At 38.5% G+C, this 21,799-nt stretch overlaps 1 protein-coding gene across 1 annotated transcript in view; it reads left to right on the forward strand.

The window, feature by feature from the left end:
- The window catches only part of LOC114477889 (DEP domain-containing protein 1B-like), a 32,144-nt gene extending 15,581 nt beyond the window's left edge, over positions 1 to 16,563 (forward strand). Inside the window, 4 exon segments of the mRNA XM_028470557.1 lie at positions 2,920 to 3,096; positions 13,315 to 13,497; positions 16,398 to 16,502; positions 16,504 to 16,563. Of these exon segments, the coding sequence (XP_028326358.1) occupies positions 2,920 to 3,096; positions 13,315 to 13,497; positions 16,398 to 16,502; positions 16,504 to 16,563 (525 nt within the window).
- The last annotated feature ends 5,236 nt before the right edge of the window (positions 16,564 to 21,799 follow it).

A 21,799-nucleotide genomic window follows, 5' to 3' on the forward strand; every position in this document is an offset into this window, starting at 1 on the left:
AATAAGTTAGGCCACTAGGGGGCGCTGCAAATATGGGAAATGTATATCTCTTAAATGGCATTACTGACTTTTACCAAATTTGGTGGGTACGACCTTATTTTGCTCCTGAGGTCATATATTTGAGTTAATTGCGATTGGTCAAAGTAGGCGTGGCTTATTACAAAATAAAATATAAATAAACAAACATTTATTTCAGCTGAATTATTATGTTGAGGGCTGTGAAATTTACAGGGTAGATATAGAAGAGCACACAGACCACCCATACCAATAAGTGCGCCACGAGGTGGCGCTATAATGGGTCCAAACACATTTTGGCCTGTAACTTTTGCATTTTGAATCACATCTTCATGAACTTTATATCCACATGTTGCCTAAATAGAGTCGCATTATCTGACATAGGCCACGCCCACTCCCAGGGCATATTGCTCTTTGTAAGTCATTACACATCAAAAACCTACTTTTTCTATCTCCTCCTTGGGGTTTTGTCCAATCAGCGTGACACTTGGTACATAGTCTTCTGTTGGACCTGATCTGAAGTTGATAAAAGAATTTTGTTTCGATAAAATATGCGCAAATTATTAACGAATAAAGTTTTCTTGCTAGCTATGAAAAACGCAAACTGTTTGCATGCTAACAGCACCAAATCTGAGATCCTTGGTTGGCATGTGACTGTGGGGGTATAAGCCAAATTTGAATAATGTAGGCCATTAGGGGGCACTGCAAATATGGGACATTTATATCTCTTAAATGTCAAGACCAATTTTTACCAAATTTGGTGGGTATGACCCTGGGTCGCTCCTGTGGCCATATCTTGAAGTTAATCACGATTGGCCATAGCGGGTGTGGCTTATTACAACATAAACAACAAACATTTATTTCAGCTGAAGTATTATGTTGAGGGCTGTGAAATATACATATATAAGAGCACACAGACCACCCATACCAAAAGTGCTTCACTAGGTGGCGCTATAATGGATGCAAACGCATTTTGGCCTGTTACTTTCACATTTTAAATCACACCTTCATAAATTTTATATCCACGTGTTCATAGCAAATGCCCCAAGTCCATCATCCTTTGTGACGTAATTCCATGGGCTCCGCAAAACCTGGGGCTGAGTCGTGTGGGAAGGCTTGGCCCCCTTTCATAACTGCTTGCAGTTCTAGTTATTATTGTTATCCCCCGCTATAAAGTGGAAAGGGGGATAAAGGTTTGAGCTCCGTTCGTCCGCTTAAGCTAGTTAATCATTTGATATTCTGATGTGATAATATTTACTTGTGTATACATCTAAGTTCTTAGATTTAGGACATTTAGGAAAAGGTTGTGAGTTATAATGACAAGCATTCTGCCGGTCGATGTTGATGACTATGTCTTCTTGTTATCATATATTTTTCCTCAACATGATAGGTAAAATTCAAACAAATGTATATAACATTACATTATGTTTAAGTGTGCAGGAGTAGGGGTTACATGGCTTCAGGTTAAATGTCTGAAGGGGTACGGGACTGTGAAAGATTAAAAAGAGAGTTAAAACAACCCGTGCAAGCCTGAAAGTCCCTTTTGTGTACAAGTGTGCAACAATTATTATGACGGTACCGATTAAAAAAGGAAAAAAGAACAGGTATCAAAATCATAGCTCAGGGGACCCCAACAGCGCTGGCAAGAACCCTGAATCCATTCAGTTTGCCTCAGATGAAAATGTGAACCTAGCAGATCACATATGGTGCTATATAATGGAGGATGAAATACAAAAAACATCAATTTAGCAAACACAATGTGATTGTGACTATGGCTGCAGGCAATGAGAGGAGTAATCTCTTTTGCTCGAGTCAACATTTTTTAATGAATTCATTAAAAAGTATTGAAGCATTTCTTATGAACTCTTTTTTATATTGTGCCATCTTTTTGTGAATTCATATGCAGTTTTTTCAGCTTTCACACAGACAGCCTCCGTTATTGTTTCTCCTGCTTTTATTCACATTTTTTCATTTTGCTCTCTTGAAATGACCAGTATTTTGTGTCATTTTGTGTGTTTACTTTGGAAGCCGCCAGTTACATGTCTGCACTAGACACTAGAAAAGAAAAAAAAAACCCTAACTCTCTTTAATTATGTTAACTGTGAGGTTGGTCTTAAATGTAATTTCAAATGGCAATAAAAAGTCTTAACAATCCTTGAATTAAATTTGACCAAAGCTGTAGGAACTCTGCTTACAAAGATCTTATATTGAGTGCTTTTGGTGCTGAGATTTCACAGTAAATGTGCATATTTTGTCTCCAATAGCATTAAATGACTTGACAGTCAGATTGGTCACTGAGCCACAAGGGAGGAGCAATCGATAGGTGTCCAATCCCTGCTCTAAATCAATGATCAGTACGTGGTACACAGTGGCTGTGCTCTATTCGTAGAGTGTTTAACAAATCTAAATGGGATTGTAAACAATCACTGCAATACAAAGACCATCTGCTGTCGGTATTAATGCTTCATTGCACTGTCAGCATCAATCAGAGGGTATTCATTGTCTTTAAATGACTTCTTTTTAAACAAATACTTCTAGTTGTAGATCACAAGCTGCCAGAAAAATCATAGAAGGAACAAAACAAAAAAGTAATATTTAACCTTGAAGTTACCTAAGCTCTTTTGTAATAAGGTTCCTGAAACTTCAGCATTACTTAAAGCCTCAATGAAGACGCTGATTGAATATGACAGTCCAGCTGCTCTGTCCTTCTCTTATGAGAGGCTGTTATAATATTACGGCCATCATAACTTTCTAAAGCTATCAAGCAGGGATCACAAAGGAACTCTTACTTTGAAAGGTTTATAGGAGTGTTTTGTTCTCTGTGCACCTTCAGCCATTTATCTGTTTCCTGAAGTGTAATAACACTGTCGTCCTCCCTCTGTCCTTCTCTCTCTCTCACTACAGATGGTGCAAATGTTCTCGCACTGCGTCCTCGGATCTCCAGATGAGATGGATCTGGATGAGCTGCTTGCCACCAAACTGGTGACTTTCATGATGGAGCACCACAGCACAATCTTTCAAGTACCAAACAAGCTGAGGCGCCAGGTTGAAGAGCACATGTCCCACCTGAAGCGTGCGCAGGTCTGCACACTCATCATGGCTAATAGAGTAATATTCAACACTTTATTTGGCAGCCACAGTCTGCAGTAAATGCTTTGAGGGCGCCATTACTTCATTTTACGTCATGCCAATTTCCTGCCACATCTGCTGCCTTCCACACTTCATCCTCACTAAGCTTTATTGTAGCTTTATAGTGGAGAAAGCCACTTAATACACTTCCCAAATGGGATAAAGTGGATTAATTGATAGAACATGCTTATCACTGTTAAATTGTTCATCAGTCTTTTTATTTAGGTTTAAAGCCGAATTTGTCTCAAATTAGTTAACAGTTCATGGCGATCTTCAATCAGTCCGTCAGTTAGTTAGTGTTAGAATTGTGTGTCACGACGGGTCACAACAGATAAGACAGTGTTTGAAGTGGAGCAGACTTTAAATCAGAGATGGGCAAATTCGATTACAGCGGGCGTCACAAAAATGTGATCCTCTGATTCGAGGGCCACATTATCAACATTCATGTCAGTTTTTAGAAGAATGAACAAGATGAGCATTAATAGGAGCTTGAAAACACACATTTCGTGCGAATTTAAGTTTATTTTGGGAATTTTCTCGTCAATATGGCAAATTTTTGTTGTCTTTTTATGTGTTTTTCCAAGTCATCGTGTTTGTTTTTGCTATGTATTTTCAGTTTTTGTTGTCATTTTGTGCATTTGTCTGTAATTTTGTGTCTTTGAAGTCCTCTGTGTATGTTGTTGTTTTTGTAGTCATTTTGTGTGTTCACGTGGTTGTTTAGTGAGTCTGTCATTTTGTGTGTGTTATAAATATTTGTATGTATTGTTTTTTTGTTTTTTTTACGTTTTGTGTTTTTGTTGTTTTGTGTATGAGGTTGTTCTTCATATAATTTCCAACTTCATGAATTACAATTTTGTTTCAGGGGCCGCACAAAATTAGACCGAGGGCCGCATGTGGCCCCCAGGCTGCCAGGTGCCTATGTGTGCTTTAAGTGGTACATGTAGTGAAATTTATGTATATAACAAAAAATGTGTTTAATGTATTACTAATGAACTAAATGTTTTATTAAAAAAAAACACATTAAAAGGACTTTTAGGAAGATTTTTTACCTTGGGGCATAAACTATGGAGATTCGCCATTTTGGTCAAGATATGATGCAATTTTGTTGATTGCTGTTAGCTGTTGCTCGGCAACAGTGTTCCATTGGTCTATAGTTTTTGAACAATGGCGGAGTGTAAAGCTAATAGTTGCTATAACAATGAGAGAAAAACACAGCAGGAACATTTATTTTGCGTCCCTAAGCCAAATAACTACACTAAGTCAGAGTAAGCCATAATATTGGTACGGGATACACACTTAAAACGTTTCCATGAGAACCACTTCAGAGGGATCTGCAGCTAAACTAATGGGCACAAAGCCAAAATTACCTCTGAAATCAGACGTGGCTCCGACTTAATGTCTTCACAGAAAGTCTCAATGCTGCTTGTAAACTTACTTGTTCAGAGCACTACTACTTTTCTGCTTATAGGGGATATTATGGGCGGCTGTTATGGCACTAACTTCATCCCCACCAAATTGTTTCCTGTCATTTCTTTGAGGCTAAACCATGAATTCTGTCAGAAAAACGTGCCTGTTTGTTAGGGCGTCGTTGAGCATCATCCTGTCAATGAACAGATATCCTTACACTCAGCTTTCATCGCAGTTGGTTGCCTTATTTTTGCACTTCCAACACCTAACTGCTCAGCTGTGTCTCGTTTCTGCTGGTAACAACAGCTCTGTCCGTTGCTGAGAAAGGCAATATTTAATCCTCTCCTAACATACAACCTGGTTGCTGCACTATCACTGAGGGTGAGGTTACACATGCTGAGACCCAACAGAAGAACTACATGTTTGTACATGTAAACAGGCCTGTTATGCCTCTACCTTCCACAATGCACTGTTTCTATAAAGCAACAGGTCATGCTGATCAACGAAAGTGTGTCATATCCTGTCCAAAATGGCGGCTGTCCATAGTTTATGACCGCAAGTATAAAATTGTTCTAAAAAGTAATTTTAATGAGCTTTTTTTTTTTTTTTTTAAAAAAAAAAAGGTGCACTCATTTGTTTATTGGTAATACATTAATCAAATTTCCTGTTATATACTTTTTCACTACAGTTACACTTTAATATCAAAATAAAGCAGGAGAAGTACAGGCAGATGGACTTTCAGCTGAGAAAAACAGACGTGAAGACATGCACAAGGAGAAATAAATCAACAGGGAGACAGGTGTCTACAGATGGGGGAAGCACACAGAGAAGACTAGGATGTACATACATACAGCTCAGTGATCAGGCTCTCATCCACACAAGATCAACTGTCGGTCAGACACCTAAACTTGAGGAAAACCGACAGGAAAAACAATGATGGAGGCTGGCACCGTGACACCTTGGGGTGAATGAATAATCCAATTTAGATGTAATTTATCACCTGAAATTTGTAAAGTGCATAATTAATTGACCGCATGGTTGTAAAACCCATTTAATTGTTTGCAAGGACATAAATGGTGGTTGTTTTCTTTGGAGAGTCCAATCATTAACAGTAACTTTACTTTTTGTTGAAGGTTAAAACTTATCTATCCAATTGGTTAATAATAAATGGGTTAGTTTTTCTCATGTTGCTGACTATTGTTCTCTGTTTGAGTAACATCACTTGATCAAGCCTTTTCTAACATTCCACACTACAAAATAAGTAATAAAAGTATATATGATTTTAGCTAATAGCGTATCGAATCAATACAGGTATCGGCCAATACTCAAGGCTGCAATATTGGTATCGTATCGGAATTGAAAAAGTTGTATCGGGACATCCCTAGTAAACAAAGGGGTTCAATGTGTCTCTTTGGAGGGAAGATTCACTCACTGAAAGACAGCAGTAGTATACACTGCAGGCTAGAAATACAGCAATGTGAGGCAGGGTTGGGGGTGCAATCTTCCTATCTGTTGACATGAGGAAAGCAATGAAAATGATAAAAATGACAGACAGCAGGTAGTTTTTCCATTGACCAGGCATTCTGCTCAGGCTTCTCGCGCTAATTGAAGTGCATCAACTCACCGTTCATTTACCACGTAGCGCCCAAGCCTGTTTAAAAAGGCCATTGGTTCAGGCAAAGATCTTCAGCAGGGTGAGTGTCCCTGTTGCAGCGTATCCTAATAGTTGTATCCTGTGCTGCGAATCCGTGTCTCTATCTGCGGACACAGAAGCAGGGGACAGTCCCTTACTCCACCCATTAGTTCGGACATCAGCGCCACTTCCAGCAGCTCCAATTCTGACTCTACCTCGGGCATGAGTCACTAGAGTTGCATGATATCACGATTATTCATCCTATTAGAGAAAACATCAGTATCTTTTTTTGACGACTTTTTAACAAACAATATGTGAACAGTTTAGAGTGCAAAAGAAATTATTACATGGGCTGCCTTACGAGACACGCTTCTTGGCGTCTGAGGATCCGGTGCTACCCTATTCCATTTTTAGTAGATTTTTTACTGATCCGCTGTGTAACTGCGTAACAGGTTAAAGAGCGTTGACTTGTCTCCGTCCTTTCTCTTTCAGGTAATCTGACCAGATAACGTGACCTTTCAAATTGCAGCTTTTGCGGTTCACATTGCACCACCCCCCTGCAGCACCACTTTTACAGAGAGAAAAATAAAAAATAGGCCAAACTATAATTAAAGTCAGAACAAAAACAATAGGTTTCCCAGCACCACTGGTTCTGGGAACCGCGTATCGCACATACAAGGCCCCTGCGGGCTTGGCCCCCTGATTATTTGTTTATCCTGAAGCCTGATATATGCTACTACGTCAGGACCTATGCCGTGGGCGTTTCAGAGGAGCATTAAAAAGCCCTTGTTTATCTTTCGGTAACAGTAAACACAGTTTTATTTTTTTTGAGCATTTCAAAATGCTATTATTTTCAGGATGATTACTCACCTACCTAACCATGTGTGTATTGTTGGACACACACATGAAAACAATAGTTTCAAATTGTGTGTATTCTTTAATATAAGCATTTAACATGCAAACAAAGTATAAAAGTGTATGGAGCTGTAGACCTTAAACATAACGCCATGTCTGCTCATCTGTCAACCTTCACAGCATGTCGCTTATTGTTTGGTGTTAATGAAACACACACACAAACGCTGTAACTGTAGGTACAGAGACGAGGCAGAGTAGTGACAATAACAGTAACACACACCTTTTGTCTGTGATTGACTTTGTTTGGCGGTGCTTCACGCATGCTACAGCCATGAAAGGAATTAATAAAACTCAAGGACTTTCTGTCCGTCTTAGCTCTCTCTTCGACTTAATCTGTGAACTCTCGTCTTGCTCCACAAAAAGTTGAAACATGGCGGTGTTGACTGGAAAAGGCTGATGATGTGATCAAATAGTTCTTGGATGGACCAGTGGGCATGCACCGTAGCTGCTCCCATTCAACGTTCTCGAAGCCAAAATACGGCACTTAGGGGCGTTGCCATCTTGCAAAATTGACATAATTTTAAACCAGAGTCTGTGCAGTAGGGTCCGGCGGGAGGAGCCCTGGTAACACTCCCCGCCCATTTAACGTACTGCCCTGATGACTTACACAGTATCTTTCCCACTGGAAGTTCTACGGCTTATAACAGTGTACTGCAGAACAACTCATTTTCATCCACTGGGGAGCTTGTCCTGTCCATTCTTTTTACAGTTTATGGGATGACAGAGAAAGTCCACATCCAGCTATACTCGCTCATTTATGTTTATATTTCTATTTAATGTCATCTTTGTAAGTTCTGGATCACGTTGGATGGTTTATTTAACTTAGACTATAAATAGTAACTCACAACGTGAGCTGTAATAAAGCGGCATAACGAGATGAAAAGATGTCAGTATAATTGACAGAAAAGCAATACAATTCCAACTGATGTGCATTCATTGTGTCTGTTTAATAAAAAGCAGAATCCAAGTGTAAATCTGCTGTGAAAGATAATGTCCTTGCAACTTTTGCTACGAGAAACTTTTCTGCCTGCTTGAAAAAACATTTATAGCCTCTTCTTCTCAACAAGAATTATTTTATGTGTGTTTGTTTTTATTTTAACCGTCTTGTTTCCTAAATCATTGTTCCCACTTGTAACATAAATATGGTTTTAATGCATGAGATCATGAGACTCCAGCTGCAGGCATTAGAAAGGCATACATTAACTGTGGGTGGGAATCTGTGAGCAAAGACAGACCCTTAGGAAGCTGCTCTGATTATGTTCTTGCTCTAGATTAACAACAGGAAATGATAAGAAGAGTCTGCCTTCGACTGCTTGTTTTCCCCTCTGTCTACTCTACATGCACAGTCAGTGAAGTATAGATGAATGCTCATGTGGAGTTCCACTATACAAACATGCACTGTGTGGATGTTTATTGCTGTAAGACTTACAACAATTGAGAGGATTGAGTTTTCTCTTGTCAGTGGTTAGTTGAGGTGTTTATTGATGTGAGTTTCCAGCTGTAGAGAACTATATATCCTCCTCAGTATGAGGGGCTGGTCGCAAAGCGAGGAATGTGTAGGTGTTAACATTTGTATCGTTTAATTAGAACTTGGAAAACTGACTGTTACACCAGTCGTTATTGATCTTTTTACATCCTCTGTTGCTTATTGGCTCTGAATGCACCTAGATCAAGCCGATAAAATGCTTTAGAAATGATCCCCCCCCACACAAAGGAGGTACTTTTTTTTCCTAATTGTGTTTTATTTTTAATAAATTAATTAAACAAAAAAAATTCAATTTCAAATAATGAGTATGATACAATTAAAAGGTATATACAGTATAAGTTGTACTGACATGGATTATTCTGACTGCTAATTTTTAAATATTTATATGTCTTATAGAGCAGGTTTATTGATTAAGTTTTGATCAACTTAATTTAAATTAGACCATAATGATGAAACAAAAACAAATGGACGCAAAGAGGCATCAGTTATTTCACCACATCTTCATAAACTTTATATCCACGTGTTCCCTAAATAGAGTCGCATCTTCTGACATAGGCCACGCCCAGCATGTTGCTCTTTATAAGTCCCTACACATCAAAAACCTACTTTTTCAAACTGCTTCTTGGGGAGGAGTTGGACTTGATCTAAAGTTGAGTAAATGTTTTTGTTCAGTCAAAATATGTGTAAATTATTAAGTACATTTTTAGCTATAAAAAACGCAAACTGTTCCATATCTCGGTCAAAATAAATGCTAACAACACCAAATCTGAGATCCTTGGTTGTCATGTGACTGTGAGGGTATGAGCAAAATTTTAATTATTTTGGCCACTAGGGGGCGCTGCAATTATGAGAAATGTATATCTCTTAAATGGCAAGACCAATTTTTACCAAATTTGGTGGGTATGACCTCGGGTCGCTCCTCAGGCCATATCTCTGAGTTAATCATGATCGGTCAAAGCAGACGTGGCTTATTACAACATAAACAACAAACATTTATTTCAGCTGAAGTATTATGTTGAGGGCTGTGAAAATTACAGGCAATACATAGAAAAGTACACAGACCACCCATACCAAAAATATAATGGGTACAAACTTTCACATTTTAAATCACACCTTCATAAACTTTATATCCACGTGTTCCCTAAATAGAGTCGCATCTTCTGACCTTGGCCATGCCCACTCCTGAATCGCCTGGGCTGGGCCACGCCCATTACTATTACAACACTGCAAATGACACGTTGGCCTGTGTCCTGACACTCGCCCCAAACCCATCATCCTTCGTGACTCACTTCCATGGGCTCCGCCAAACCTGGGGGCCGAGTTGCATGGAAAGGTTTGGCCCCCTTTCATAACTGCTTGCAGTTATAGTTATTATTGTTATTGATGGGACAAGCAACAATTTCGAGAGTAAAAAGGACAGTATTTTAGAGTTCTCGCTTTGAAAAGGTAAATTTATGAGGTATACCATTCACTAACCCGGTCCATAATTATTTTGATTAAGCTATTGTTTTTATTTATTTTACAAATTGTGGACACTAAACCGGTCGATAAGTGAAATAGCACTGAATTTTCAGCTCGTGTGCAGCATTAGCTTTAGCAGCTAACTCTGTCTTTCTGCCTTGGTGATCAATACCACGTTTCCACAAAAAAGGAATCGACGCTTCAACGGGTAAAATAATCTAAATCTCTGTCAGACTCACTGCCTACACCGTCAGCCATGGCGAGTTTATCCCTCTCGACCTTTGACCTCATGTGCGAGAAATAAACAAGAGCGAGATTTCTGAGATTGTAAAAAGGCTTATTCACGTGCCCAGCAACATGGAAATGAAGCTACGTAGATAATTTATCATCCACAAAACATGTCCGATGTACTATAGATAGTAGATAAAAGAGCGGGTGAATAAAAATGATGACATAAGTATCTGATGATCCTTACAAAAACAATGGAATATGCTAAGAATATGGATAATTCTGAGGAGGTGGTGTTAGATAGAAATGGCTCAGCTGTGTTCATAAGTCTGAATGATGTCACCGTGACACTTGACATGATTCTTGGTTTTCCCTTTTTATTGGTTTACTGTCTACAATAAGGGCTATTATGTGGTGTGAGCGCACAAGAGCGTGAACAAGTATGTGACATACTGTTTCATGTGAGTGTCTCTGATGAGCTGTAGATAATTCAAGTGTTTTTCTGTGTCCGGATGAGATGCTCATGTTGTGATGTGAGGTGTTTTGATGCACAAAGGTTAAAATCTACTTTGGTTGGTTATTGTGAGGTGAGGATGTGTTTCATAAAATGGGAATTAAGACATCCAGGAAAACACTCTGAATTGAAGCTTGAAGGAGCAGCTTAGTCAAGCCAAGTGTTACTGTTTAGGATAAATGCATGTTTTCTTCAAAAGACAATGTGTTAGATCAAAGATTATGGGGGGGATACATAAGCAGCAGAAACAGGAGAAGAAGTAAGGAAAGATGTGTCTGTTGATTTTTTTTTCCTACACACTATAATCAGGCAATCATTTTGTGGAGGCTTTTTTCTTGTTTGGGTTTTTTTTTTTTTTCAACATTGAAGTTGAGCTGTAATCATTCAAACAAACCTCTGCTTGGATTTTAGTTTGGCTGTGCCTTTGATAATCATCAAGTTTCTAAAAATGCACTAAACAGCAAATCAAACACAGGTTTTTCTTTGTGGTTTATACAAGGGGGTAATTGTCCTGCTGAGTTTTTCTCTGAGGCACATAATTAAATTGGTAATTTCTAACCAATGGAGCTGTTTGCTGAAAAACACGAGGTTGTGCGATGGCAAGCAGGTGTGCAAGTTAACATAGGTGTAGCAGGTGTTAAGTAATATCGTGGTGGCATCAGAAATTGGGAGTTTGTTTGCACATATGGGGTCTATGGAAGCAAATGGTAACATTTGATATTTACGGCATTTTTACACGCCTCACTCAAAATCACTCTAAGCATACCAATGGCACATTGGTATGCTTAGACAATTGGTATGCTTAGACAACTCTGAAACAAACGTTGCGAGACATCTAACATTCATGAGTCCACCATTAGTTGGCTGAGGCCGAGGTTTTGTTACTTAGAGACCACAAAAAGACTCAGAAACCACAAAATGCCAAACTACTAATTACAGAAACACTGTTGCCACATTAAGTGTTCTTAGTGCTTTTGACGTCAGGAACTCTGTGATATTCAATTCAACTTTGTTTATATAGCGCAAATTAAAACAATAGTCATTTCGAAGCGCTGTCAAAATATAAAATTCTTAAGAACTCCCTTTTAAAAGGAAGACATCTCCAGCATATATCAATATTGAAAAGGATGAACTAAGCCTGTCTGTTTACATGGTCAGGATCATAGAATTAATCTCCATGGAAGCTAAATTTCTACCACTTGGATGAAACTTTGTCTTGACTTAAACTCATAGGTAAGGTTACTCCGATAGTTCATCCAACTACGGCAAAGGTATAAAAAGCACTGATGATGAAAATGACAAAAAAATAGAAGAAGAAAAGAAAGGAACCCAACAAACAGGCATAATATACCATGTTGTTATATTTTTATACACGTTTCTAAAAAAAAATATGTGCGAGCACAAAGCAAGGAAGAAAAAAAAAAAAAACAAAACTCACTCAACAGGCTAAATAAGTTACTGACTGAAAACAAATGATGCGACAGGCACACAGTAACTTCATTTAGTTTAAGTGCATAAGGAGGCTAATCAGGAAGGATGGGCTTCCTCTGGGTGGAAACAGGAGGAGAAACCTACCTCCCCAACACTCACAATGCCTAGACTGGGGGAGTTGGAGACATACAGTATAAAAGAACCATCCATCACAGAGTGGGACTATAAACAAACGAAACAGGACAATTAAAGGGCCAATATCTTAATCAAACACATGGCTACTGGAATCAAAGTTAAACCCAACCAAAGAGGCTAAATTTTGACTAAAACTGAGTTGCATTTTAGTCAAAAGATTATAACTAAATCTAAATTTGTTGTCAAAATGAACACTGGTTACAATGGAGTTATTGTAGCTAATCTAAAACTGCTACTTTGTGTTTGTTAGCCTCCTTTGTGTGTTGGTTTGACACGCTGTAAACAACTGATGCAGTCTGTTGTGTCGGTAGAAATCAGTGATGTCCAAGCGTTTGCCTTATTTGCACGTGACAACACGTTTAGTTCACCTCGACAGTAGTCCACTCAGGTACACACATTTAAGTTCAGCCTTTCTGTACTACATGTACAATGTTTAGCTTTCAGTGTTGACTTCAGCGGTCAAAAACTGTTTGACCCTTACACTTTGTACAACTAGATGCACGTGCACAACAATAATACAGTTACATTCAGGGCGACCGTGGCTCAGGTGGTAGTGGGTCGTCTTCTGATCGAGAGGTTGGGGGATCGATCCCAGTACCTGACTATGTGTCGAAGTGTCCTTGGGCAAGACACTGAACCCTAAGTTGCTCCCAGTGGTCAACTAGCACCTTGCATGGCAGTCCTGTCCCACTGGTGTGTGAATGTGAGAGCGAATGGGTGAATGAGCTGATATGTAAAGCGCTTTGAGACTGTTTCAGTGTGGTGATAAAGCGTTATATAAAATCAAGTCCATTTACCAAGTCCATTTACATTCATTCTGCTCCTACAGGAGTGATAACTCAATTGTAAATGAGTATAACTTTATATATATATATATGTATTTCTCTCTCTCACCACCAGATCAAATATGCCGGATCAGATACAGATTTCAGTGCCTCTCCGGCGTTCTGTAAGCAGATTAGCAGAGTGGAGTGTGAGGAGCAGAAAGTTATTGGCACTCAGACGCCCTTAGAGGAGCTGCTGGATGGTTTGATTGCAGACAAAGAACTTCCCATCAAGGACAAAAGGAAAAGACTCAAGCAGGTAAGAACACAGAGGGTGAACTTAGTCAAGAAGATTTTATGGTGCAGTTTTGTAGTAGCAAGTTTATTTAAATTACCAACAAAGGGTTGAGTCTCTTAACATTTGAATTATGGCAAGACGATATTAACCAATAATCGTATCCTTATTTAATTTAATTATGTTTATATTTTGTCTAAAAGAAATGATTTTTTTCACAAATATTTACCAGAAACACGATTCGTGATCAAAGTCCAGCTGCATTACATCAACATGTTACACCTCTCGAAGGACAGGACGTGTGAGTTCTGTAGCGTGTCCTGGACTGACCTTATACTCTTAGTTGCAGCACTACACCTTCTGCAGCTGCTATAGAGCATGTTGGAAGAGATTAGTCGTGCAACAGCCTTCAGTAAGAACTTGTATTTTTGGCATTCTGAGCAGATTGCATTTTTCTGCTGCACGTTCGATGGATGCTGTCCTCGCAAAACGTGTGCGTGAAAGAGCCAGTGCAGTCTGTGCAAGAGGCAGAAAGATAGGGAAAGTAGTTTCTAATAAAACTACTATTTTAATGCAAAATAGGCTTTTAAATAAAGATATATCAACAATAATCCATATTGTCACCCTCATTAACTAAAGTCCTTAAAGAGTAACTAAACCCCCTAGTTGTTGTTGACCTGCCACTAGGTGGAAATTCTAAAAGTGCTTTGATTATGGGTGTGGCTCCTGGAGCAGTTAAGACACACCCAATCTATACTATTAAATCTCCAAAGAGCATCTATGATATACTAATTAATAATTGCTAAATACTCACTATACCCCTCTATCCTTTCAATCCAAGGCTGCGTCCGAATAGTCCCTCTTATCTCCTTTCCTTTCCACTTTTCTTTAAGAAAATTGTTAGGAGACTTCCTAAATGAGTTATGAAAGCCGATCACGTTGTTTTTGACAATCAGGTGACGTAATAATCCAATGGTGGCAAAGGTTAATGACGTCTGCCGTGCTGAAAAAACTACACATTTTCAAAAATGGGCTCCTAAAAGCACATTTATAACACTTTCCCCTGGGCCTCTATCCGCTGATATAATCTCAAAGATCACACAGTTTGAATGTACACCAAAGAAAAAAAGTATGATTTTATGAAATTGTTACATTTATGGTACATATAGGCCAGGGGTGGAAAGAGTACAGAAAAAATCTCCTTAAAGTAAAAGTAAAGTTACTGGTGTAAAAATCTACTCCAGTAAATGTAAAAAGTAGCTCACTTCAAATGTACTCAGAGTAAACGTTACTTAGTTACTTTTTTTCCTTTTTTGGGGGGGCGGGGCATCTCTCCCATGCAATAAAAAAATAAAAAGACATGTATACAGATCAAACTAGGTTCTTTTTTATTATTATAATTTATTAGAGAACATAATTTCAAAATAACATGCATGACAACAAGACATGGTGTGGCTAACCTGGATAAATAAAATAAAATAAATGTCAAGGATGTCAATTGGATGAGGTAAATGCTTGTGTCATTCCATCCAATGTGTCAGAGCATCCAATAAATTTATGTTATGTAAAATCTATTCTAGGCGGAATGAGCCGAAGGAGGAACAAATTATACTGACGCCCCAGCTTTGGGGGTTTTATAATAAATCAAAAACGAAATTAAACTAAGCACCTGCATTAATAACAAATGTAAATGTGCAGTCGTCAAAAATACAGAAAATAAAGAAACATTGTTTGCCATCTGTGACAAAAGCTCAAGAAAACTAAGAAGAAAATCATTTTTTAAGTCAGTAAGTTTGTTTATTGTTCTTCTCCACTTCACATGCCGACGTAAATCATTTTTCTTGCACTTCAGTTCCACGTTACATTTTGTTCCTTGTCGCATAACTAATGCAGTCTAATAATTTAATGCTCTTTTAATTTTTAGGCTGTTTGCTTTCTTTGTGTTTTGTATAGTGTTAATGATCTTTATTGTCAATGAAGAAAGGCATTTAAGAAAATTGGCCTGAAGTTGAAAATGTCCTCCTGTTTGTCACACCCCACCTGTCATACCTTCTTCCCCCACCACGGGAGTGCGCCCCACACGTTGAGAAGCACTGATTTAGGCATTTTGAGCGGGTGAGAAAAATGGCTAAATCACTGATAGCTATACCTGTGTCAGAAATGTAAAATCAGGGCAAAAGTTACTATTGTGGGTCACATGTTTCAGGAAGTTCACAATGATTTAGTTAGAAAGTTAGAAAAAAAATAGGTAAAAATACATTTAGTGAATCTCAAAATAGTACGGTGGCTGAGAAGTGCAAAACACCTTTACAAAATAGCAAAGCACACAATGGTGCATTGTAAGTGTAAAGTGTTTCCATATTTGTTCATTTGTTTTGACCTTTTGTAAAAGTGTTGCGGTCATTTGTTAATGTGTTGTGTGAAATCATAAGGAAACGGGGGAGGTAATTTTTTCAAAATAAAATACTCCTATGTTCAAGGCGTGTCATAATTCCATCCATTGACCCTAGCAGAGGAAAACACCAACGTCCCGGGGCCTCCAGCGGGCCCCTTTCAGACTCTGTCAGAAAACCCAACACATATTCGGACTCAGGGGAACAAAACCAACACTTTTACTAAAGGTCAAAACAAATTTACAAATAAGTAAACACTTTACACAATGCGCCATTGTAAATTTGTTTCAACATTTGTAAAAGTGTTTTGCTATTTGTAATTTTTTTTAGCTAATTATGTAAATTTGTTTTCAAAATTGTACATTTGTTGTGGCATTTGTAAGTGTTAAGTACTTCTCAGCCATCGTAAAATAGCCACACATAAAAAAGAAGAAGAGAATATCTCATATTTATTCTGATACTGTGTATCACCCTAACTTGAAATATTATAAGCTCTGTACAATGTGGTAAGAGAGCCGTCTTTCTATTCAGTTCCAGAAGTCTTACCCTGACGTCTACCACAGCCGCTTTCCCACAGAAGAAAGCAAAGCCGCCGTAAAGATGGGGAAAAACGTTCGCCTCAAACCTCATCTCATGTTCCTACAACCTGAGGAAACCCTCCCAGCCTTTCCAGAGAAGCTGGAGTTTCAGAACCTGATGTGTGGAACACTTTCTCCTCCTCTGGCCTGTAAAGGAGCAGACGAAATGTGTGGCTGACATGAGGCTCCAGCCACAGCTTAGGTATTCATCTCTAACCACTACAGTTGCTTTTTCATTATGCCTGTTGATCTAAACTTGTTCTTTCAAAAGGTCAAACGTTCAATTAGCCTTTTAAGTAGCTGTAAATGCTGCCTGTAATGACAGCAAATGAAATAATGAACAGTTTAGGATTTTAATGGTGAGAAACCACTAAGAAAAATAAACACTAATGTTTTCTGAAGCTGCTCCACTTTTATTCAAGGTCCAGAAAGCAGCGTTACACTAAAATATACTGTAAAGTATTAATGAAAAACAAATAACAATTAACATGATAGGTGTATAGGGATTATGGTTTGTGGATTTTCACACATTCAGGGACATTTCTTTGTGTTACATTGGTATTTATGAGCATTCAGTCGTTGCTCGATTGAAGTCAACATTTCAAAAGGGATTTTGCACTTATTTTGTAGGACATGGAAGCCTTTAGGTGGAATTTATTTTCATGTTTTGGTCCAGCTCAGTCAGAGCATGGATCGATAACAGCAACAGGTTTAGCTTTCACATCTTCTCCATGGGAATACCTGTGTTTTTCTCTACACCACTCCACTAGCAAGTGAGTGGCAGGTAAACAAGACAAAAGCATTTTAAAGACATCCTGCCTCGCAGGGACATGGAAATGTTAAAACAACCCTATTTTCACTAAAGAACATGAGGTTCTTTTTCTGTATATAAAGCTGAATCAATGAGATTCAGACGAACCGTTTGGGACCAGAATGAGCTGTACTTTTGGGCCTTAGCTTCAAGACACTCACTTTTAAGTTTCTAACAAAGTTTATGAACAGAAACGACCACAAAGGTGTCCTATTGAACCCTGGAACACTTCCAGAACTGGTCTTACATCACAACAGGAGCAGCTTAATGTTTGCTGGCCTGCAGCGAAACAAACGGCACAACATGTGGATAATAATGCTAACAACCAATGCTAATCATCTTTTTATATGAATCCGCCAAAAGAAATAAATACAATCATATTTCCACATCACAAATAAAACAATATAATCATTGTTTTAAATACTAGCAGAGTAATTGTCAAAAGAACAATGCTATTGATTAGCTTTAAAGGCTACTTCTGCTACACCACAATAATGCTACAAAGAGTTAAACGTTTGGATATCACTTTATCATAGTGATGTGATATTAAAATTACATTTTAAATCACTGCTGTCATCTGCATGTAGCAGAAGCTAGCTAATTAGCTAAACTTCACATCAGGGCTGCATAATTTTGACAAAAAATCTAACTGCAATTAATCTCAGATATTGCAATTCGATTTATGATTTTTAATATTATTTATACATTTAAAATGTATATGCGTTTTATTATTTTTTTTCCAAATTCCATCTTTTCCACATCATTTTTTTTTTTTTTTAGAAATATTAGTAATTTTTTTCAGAAAATGTTAGTTTTTTAACTCCTGTGAGGAAACAAAATAAATATTAATACATTTTTTTAAAGAAAAAATGTATGTAAGATACAATTAAAATGAAGATATAAGTTGTACTGGGGGGAGACAAAAAAAATGCTAATTAAAAAAAAAACTATTAATCAAAAATGTATGTCAAAAATAAAATGTAATTTAAAATAATGAGTAATATACAATTAAAAGGTAAATATAAGTTCTACTGACATGGATTATTCTGACTGCTCCTTTTTAATTATTCATGTCAGATAAAGATGTATGAGAGCAGCAATGTCACCTAATTTCCCCTCAAGGATCAATGGTCCTGAATTGATCAGGGTTATTGATTAAGTTTTGATCAACTTAATTTAAATTAGCCTAATTTAAATGATCCTGATGACATCTTCCAGGCCGTAATGATAGCAAGGATGCATCAGTTATTTCACCACTAGGGGTCAGAATATTTTACAGTTATTAGAAGTTATCATTGATCTACAATGTTTCAGACTCTGCAATCTTAGCATCAATGTTCTCCACAACAACAGAACAACTGTTCCCACATATCTTCTGTAGCTCTGATGAGATGTTGTTCAAACACTCTAGTCAGGTAAAACTGATTAAAGCTGCTCATGTTTTTACGGAGCGCAGCAGCGCTACACGAGGAACAGACGGAGCTTTACAGACACGTTAAAGTTAAGCGGGCACTGGTCGGCTCTGATTTAGGAGTCAGTGATGATTTGTGTTGTTTTTGCCAGTTTGGAAGGTGTTTTGGTTGGTTTAGATGGTGTTTGAAGTGGATGGGATGAGAGTGGGGAGGACATTTCCGCATAAAAAAACGTCCTTTTCCTTACGGTGACGGCTTTTCAACCCGATTCTGTCCATTTCCGTGTTCAACAGTAGATTCCGTTTTCATTGGTTGATTCCATTAACGTGGATTTTATAGGGCCCTAGTGTAATTGCTACGCACTCAGAGACTCGCTGCTGCGCTTACAAGCGTGTCCTGTAACCACCTCTGATTGGCCAGCAGCCTAGGAAGGTGGTTCTCGGCATTTCTGATTGGCGAACATCTGTGTCACTCAAATGAGATGAAAGAAAAAATCACTATCACTATCTATCTGAGGTTAGGTTATCACAGTAATAAAAACCTCATTATCGATGCGATTAAGGTTAATCGTTCAGTATTACTTCACATTTGGCATTAGGCTACCAGGTGATCACTCAGAAACCTTAAATATTTAGACAGATTATGGATACTAATTTCTAAGAAATCTAAAGTATATATACTCTAAAAGCAGCTAATTTCATGTTTTATATTTGTTGTTTTATTATGTATCTAAGAACTGTTTTTTGTCCAATGGTACCTGTCCATGTTTGAAACCTGTCTCTGTTTAAACTCATCTGCTATCTGTCAAATTCATTTTTTTTTTTTTACTTTTTTTGCATGATTTGGGACTAAAACTGTTTTTTTTTTTGTTCTGTTAATATTCTGTAATTGTTGGGGGGATTTATTGAATGCTGTTAATCAAATGCTGGAACAACTGTTACACTTGAATTTCTGCACTGGGCTGGGATACTGTACGTCCGAGGAATGACTGGAAATCCACAAAGCTGGTTTATTTTTTAAAGAAATAAAGATAGAATTGTATTACAGAAAACTGTTGTTTTTTTTATTGTTTTTTCAGTATCATAGATTGAGCTTCTTACTCCTTGTGCAGTCTCGAATAAAGAAGCCATTTTAAATTGAGATTAGCAGGTGTGCAGTGTAGGATATTTGGCGTAATAATGCCATCAGGGCCTTCAGCGTTTAGAGAATGTTGTAATTAAGACATTCATGTCATCAGGTGACAGGAAGCACTCATTTTGCTGAATTTGTGGCGTTCCCCTCGCAGCCATTTTCAGGCTCAACCTGGCGTTTACAATGGTGGACTTCTACATTTATGAAGTGATTATTTTTTTTATTATTATTAAAACAATTTCTATTTGTGAGGAAAGTGGCATTAATTAGTGGAATTAAAAGGATGGCTGTAAACCCTTTGTGCTTTCTGAGGTTAGGGAGAGAGCAGTGCTGCCAGTGGCCCCCAAGACATCTTTGTTACCTCCAACCACCTCACGGCACTGCTACAACCCTGCCTGTTAACTGCACACAGGTGTTGCTGGTTGCCCTAATTGGCCTTTTTTGGGCATAAAAGCTGACCTGCTCATGCAGACAGACGTTTACGCTCTCCTGTCGCCCCTTTTTTTGTATTTTTGATTTGTATCACGTATCCTACTTTTTCCACATTGCACATACACTTTTAGTTCTTACACTATCCTTAGAATTAGTAACACTATCACTAATGCCAAGTGTCTTATACTTGATAAAGTATACACAATAAAAAGAGCTTCTCAACAAAAATACCAAAACATAACCGTGAGTGACAAATTACAGGTGGTAAGCACAGCTACCTCACAGCAAGAAGGTCCCGGGTTCAAGTCCTGGGGTGGACACTTGGGTCCATTATGTGTGGAGTTTGCATGTTCTCCCTGTGCTACGTGGGTTTCCTCCAGGTACTCCTCCCGCAATCCAGAAACATGACTGTTATGCTACGTTCACACCGGATGCGTCTGTCGCACGAAAGGTTTCGCAGGATCAAAAAAATTTCCCCATTCGTTTCATATGTCGGTGAGTTTCACTGCCTGCTGAAGCGAGGAGCTGTGCTCATTTTTCTCCTCTCATAAATCTAAACCACCAGGGAAAAAAGCCGGTGTGATTAGCGGCTAATGCTATCCTAGCTCAGTGCTACAGAGAGAACTTTTACCTGCTACTACCACCTCCTCACTGATTCTCCTCCACGCTAAATCATTCCTAGTCCGGTCCCGGTTATAAAGGCCGTGACATACAGCTCCAGGTGGTCACACACAGCTTCTACTCCTTGGTTAAATGGGTGAACAGACCGGTGTCTGTGTTGACGGCCTGATGTCATCGTCAACAAAGACTCTGATTGGCTTTCGTCATGCGAAACAGTCGCAGGAGTTCAATATTTTCAACTCTTGCGAATATGACGAAAAAGCGAGAGCAAGCAGGAGAAAAAGCGAGAGCACGCACGCATGGCCAACGCTCTTGATGCGTGGATAGGATGGCACCGCCGCACAGGAAAGATTACGCATCTATCCATTGACTTTGTATGTAATCTGGTCGCACTAACATTTTGTGACGCATTCGGTGTGAACGCAGCATTAGGTTGATTGGAGTCTCTACATTGCCCGTAGGAGTAAATGTGAGTGTTGAGTGGTTGTCTGTCTGTGTGCTGCCCTGTGATGGACTGGCGCCTTGTCCAAGGTGTACCCCCGCCTAGCACCCAGTATGAGCCAGAGATAGGCACCAGCAGACCCCGCGCCCCTGAATAGGACAAAAGCGGTTCTGAAAATGGATGGATAACAAATTACAGCAGTACCCAATACAAAAATGATGACCAGTACTTGGATATATTATATCGGGTAAAAATCACCCGGCATTAGTGATGGTCTTACTGATTTTAGTTCTGGGTCCTTGTGTGCCTTCAGCATCATCTTTGATGTTTGCTCTTTTTCATTATTGAAATGTATCTGTTATCTTCTAAATTTCAATAGTGATAGAGAGCAAACATCAAAGACGATGCTGAAGGTACAAAGGGACCCAGAACTAAAATTAGTAACACCATCAAATTTAGCTGTTACTTCTGAGTACCTGGGGTTGGGACTCAAAGGCAAGTGCCTC

The sequence above is a fragment of the Gouania willdenowi genome, chromosome 16 (genome assembly GCF_900634775.1).
Source record: "Gouania willdenowi chromosome 16, fGouWil2.1, whole genome shotgun sequence".
Classification (NCBI taxonomy): Eukaryota; Metazoa; Chordata; class Actinopteri; order Blenniiformes; family Gobiesocidae; genus Gouania; species Gouania willdenowi.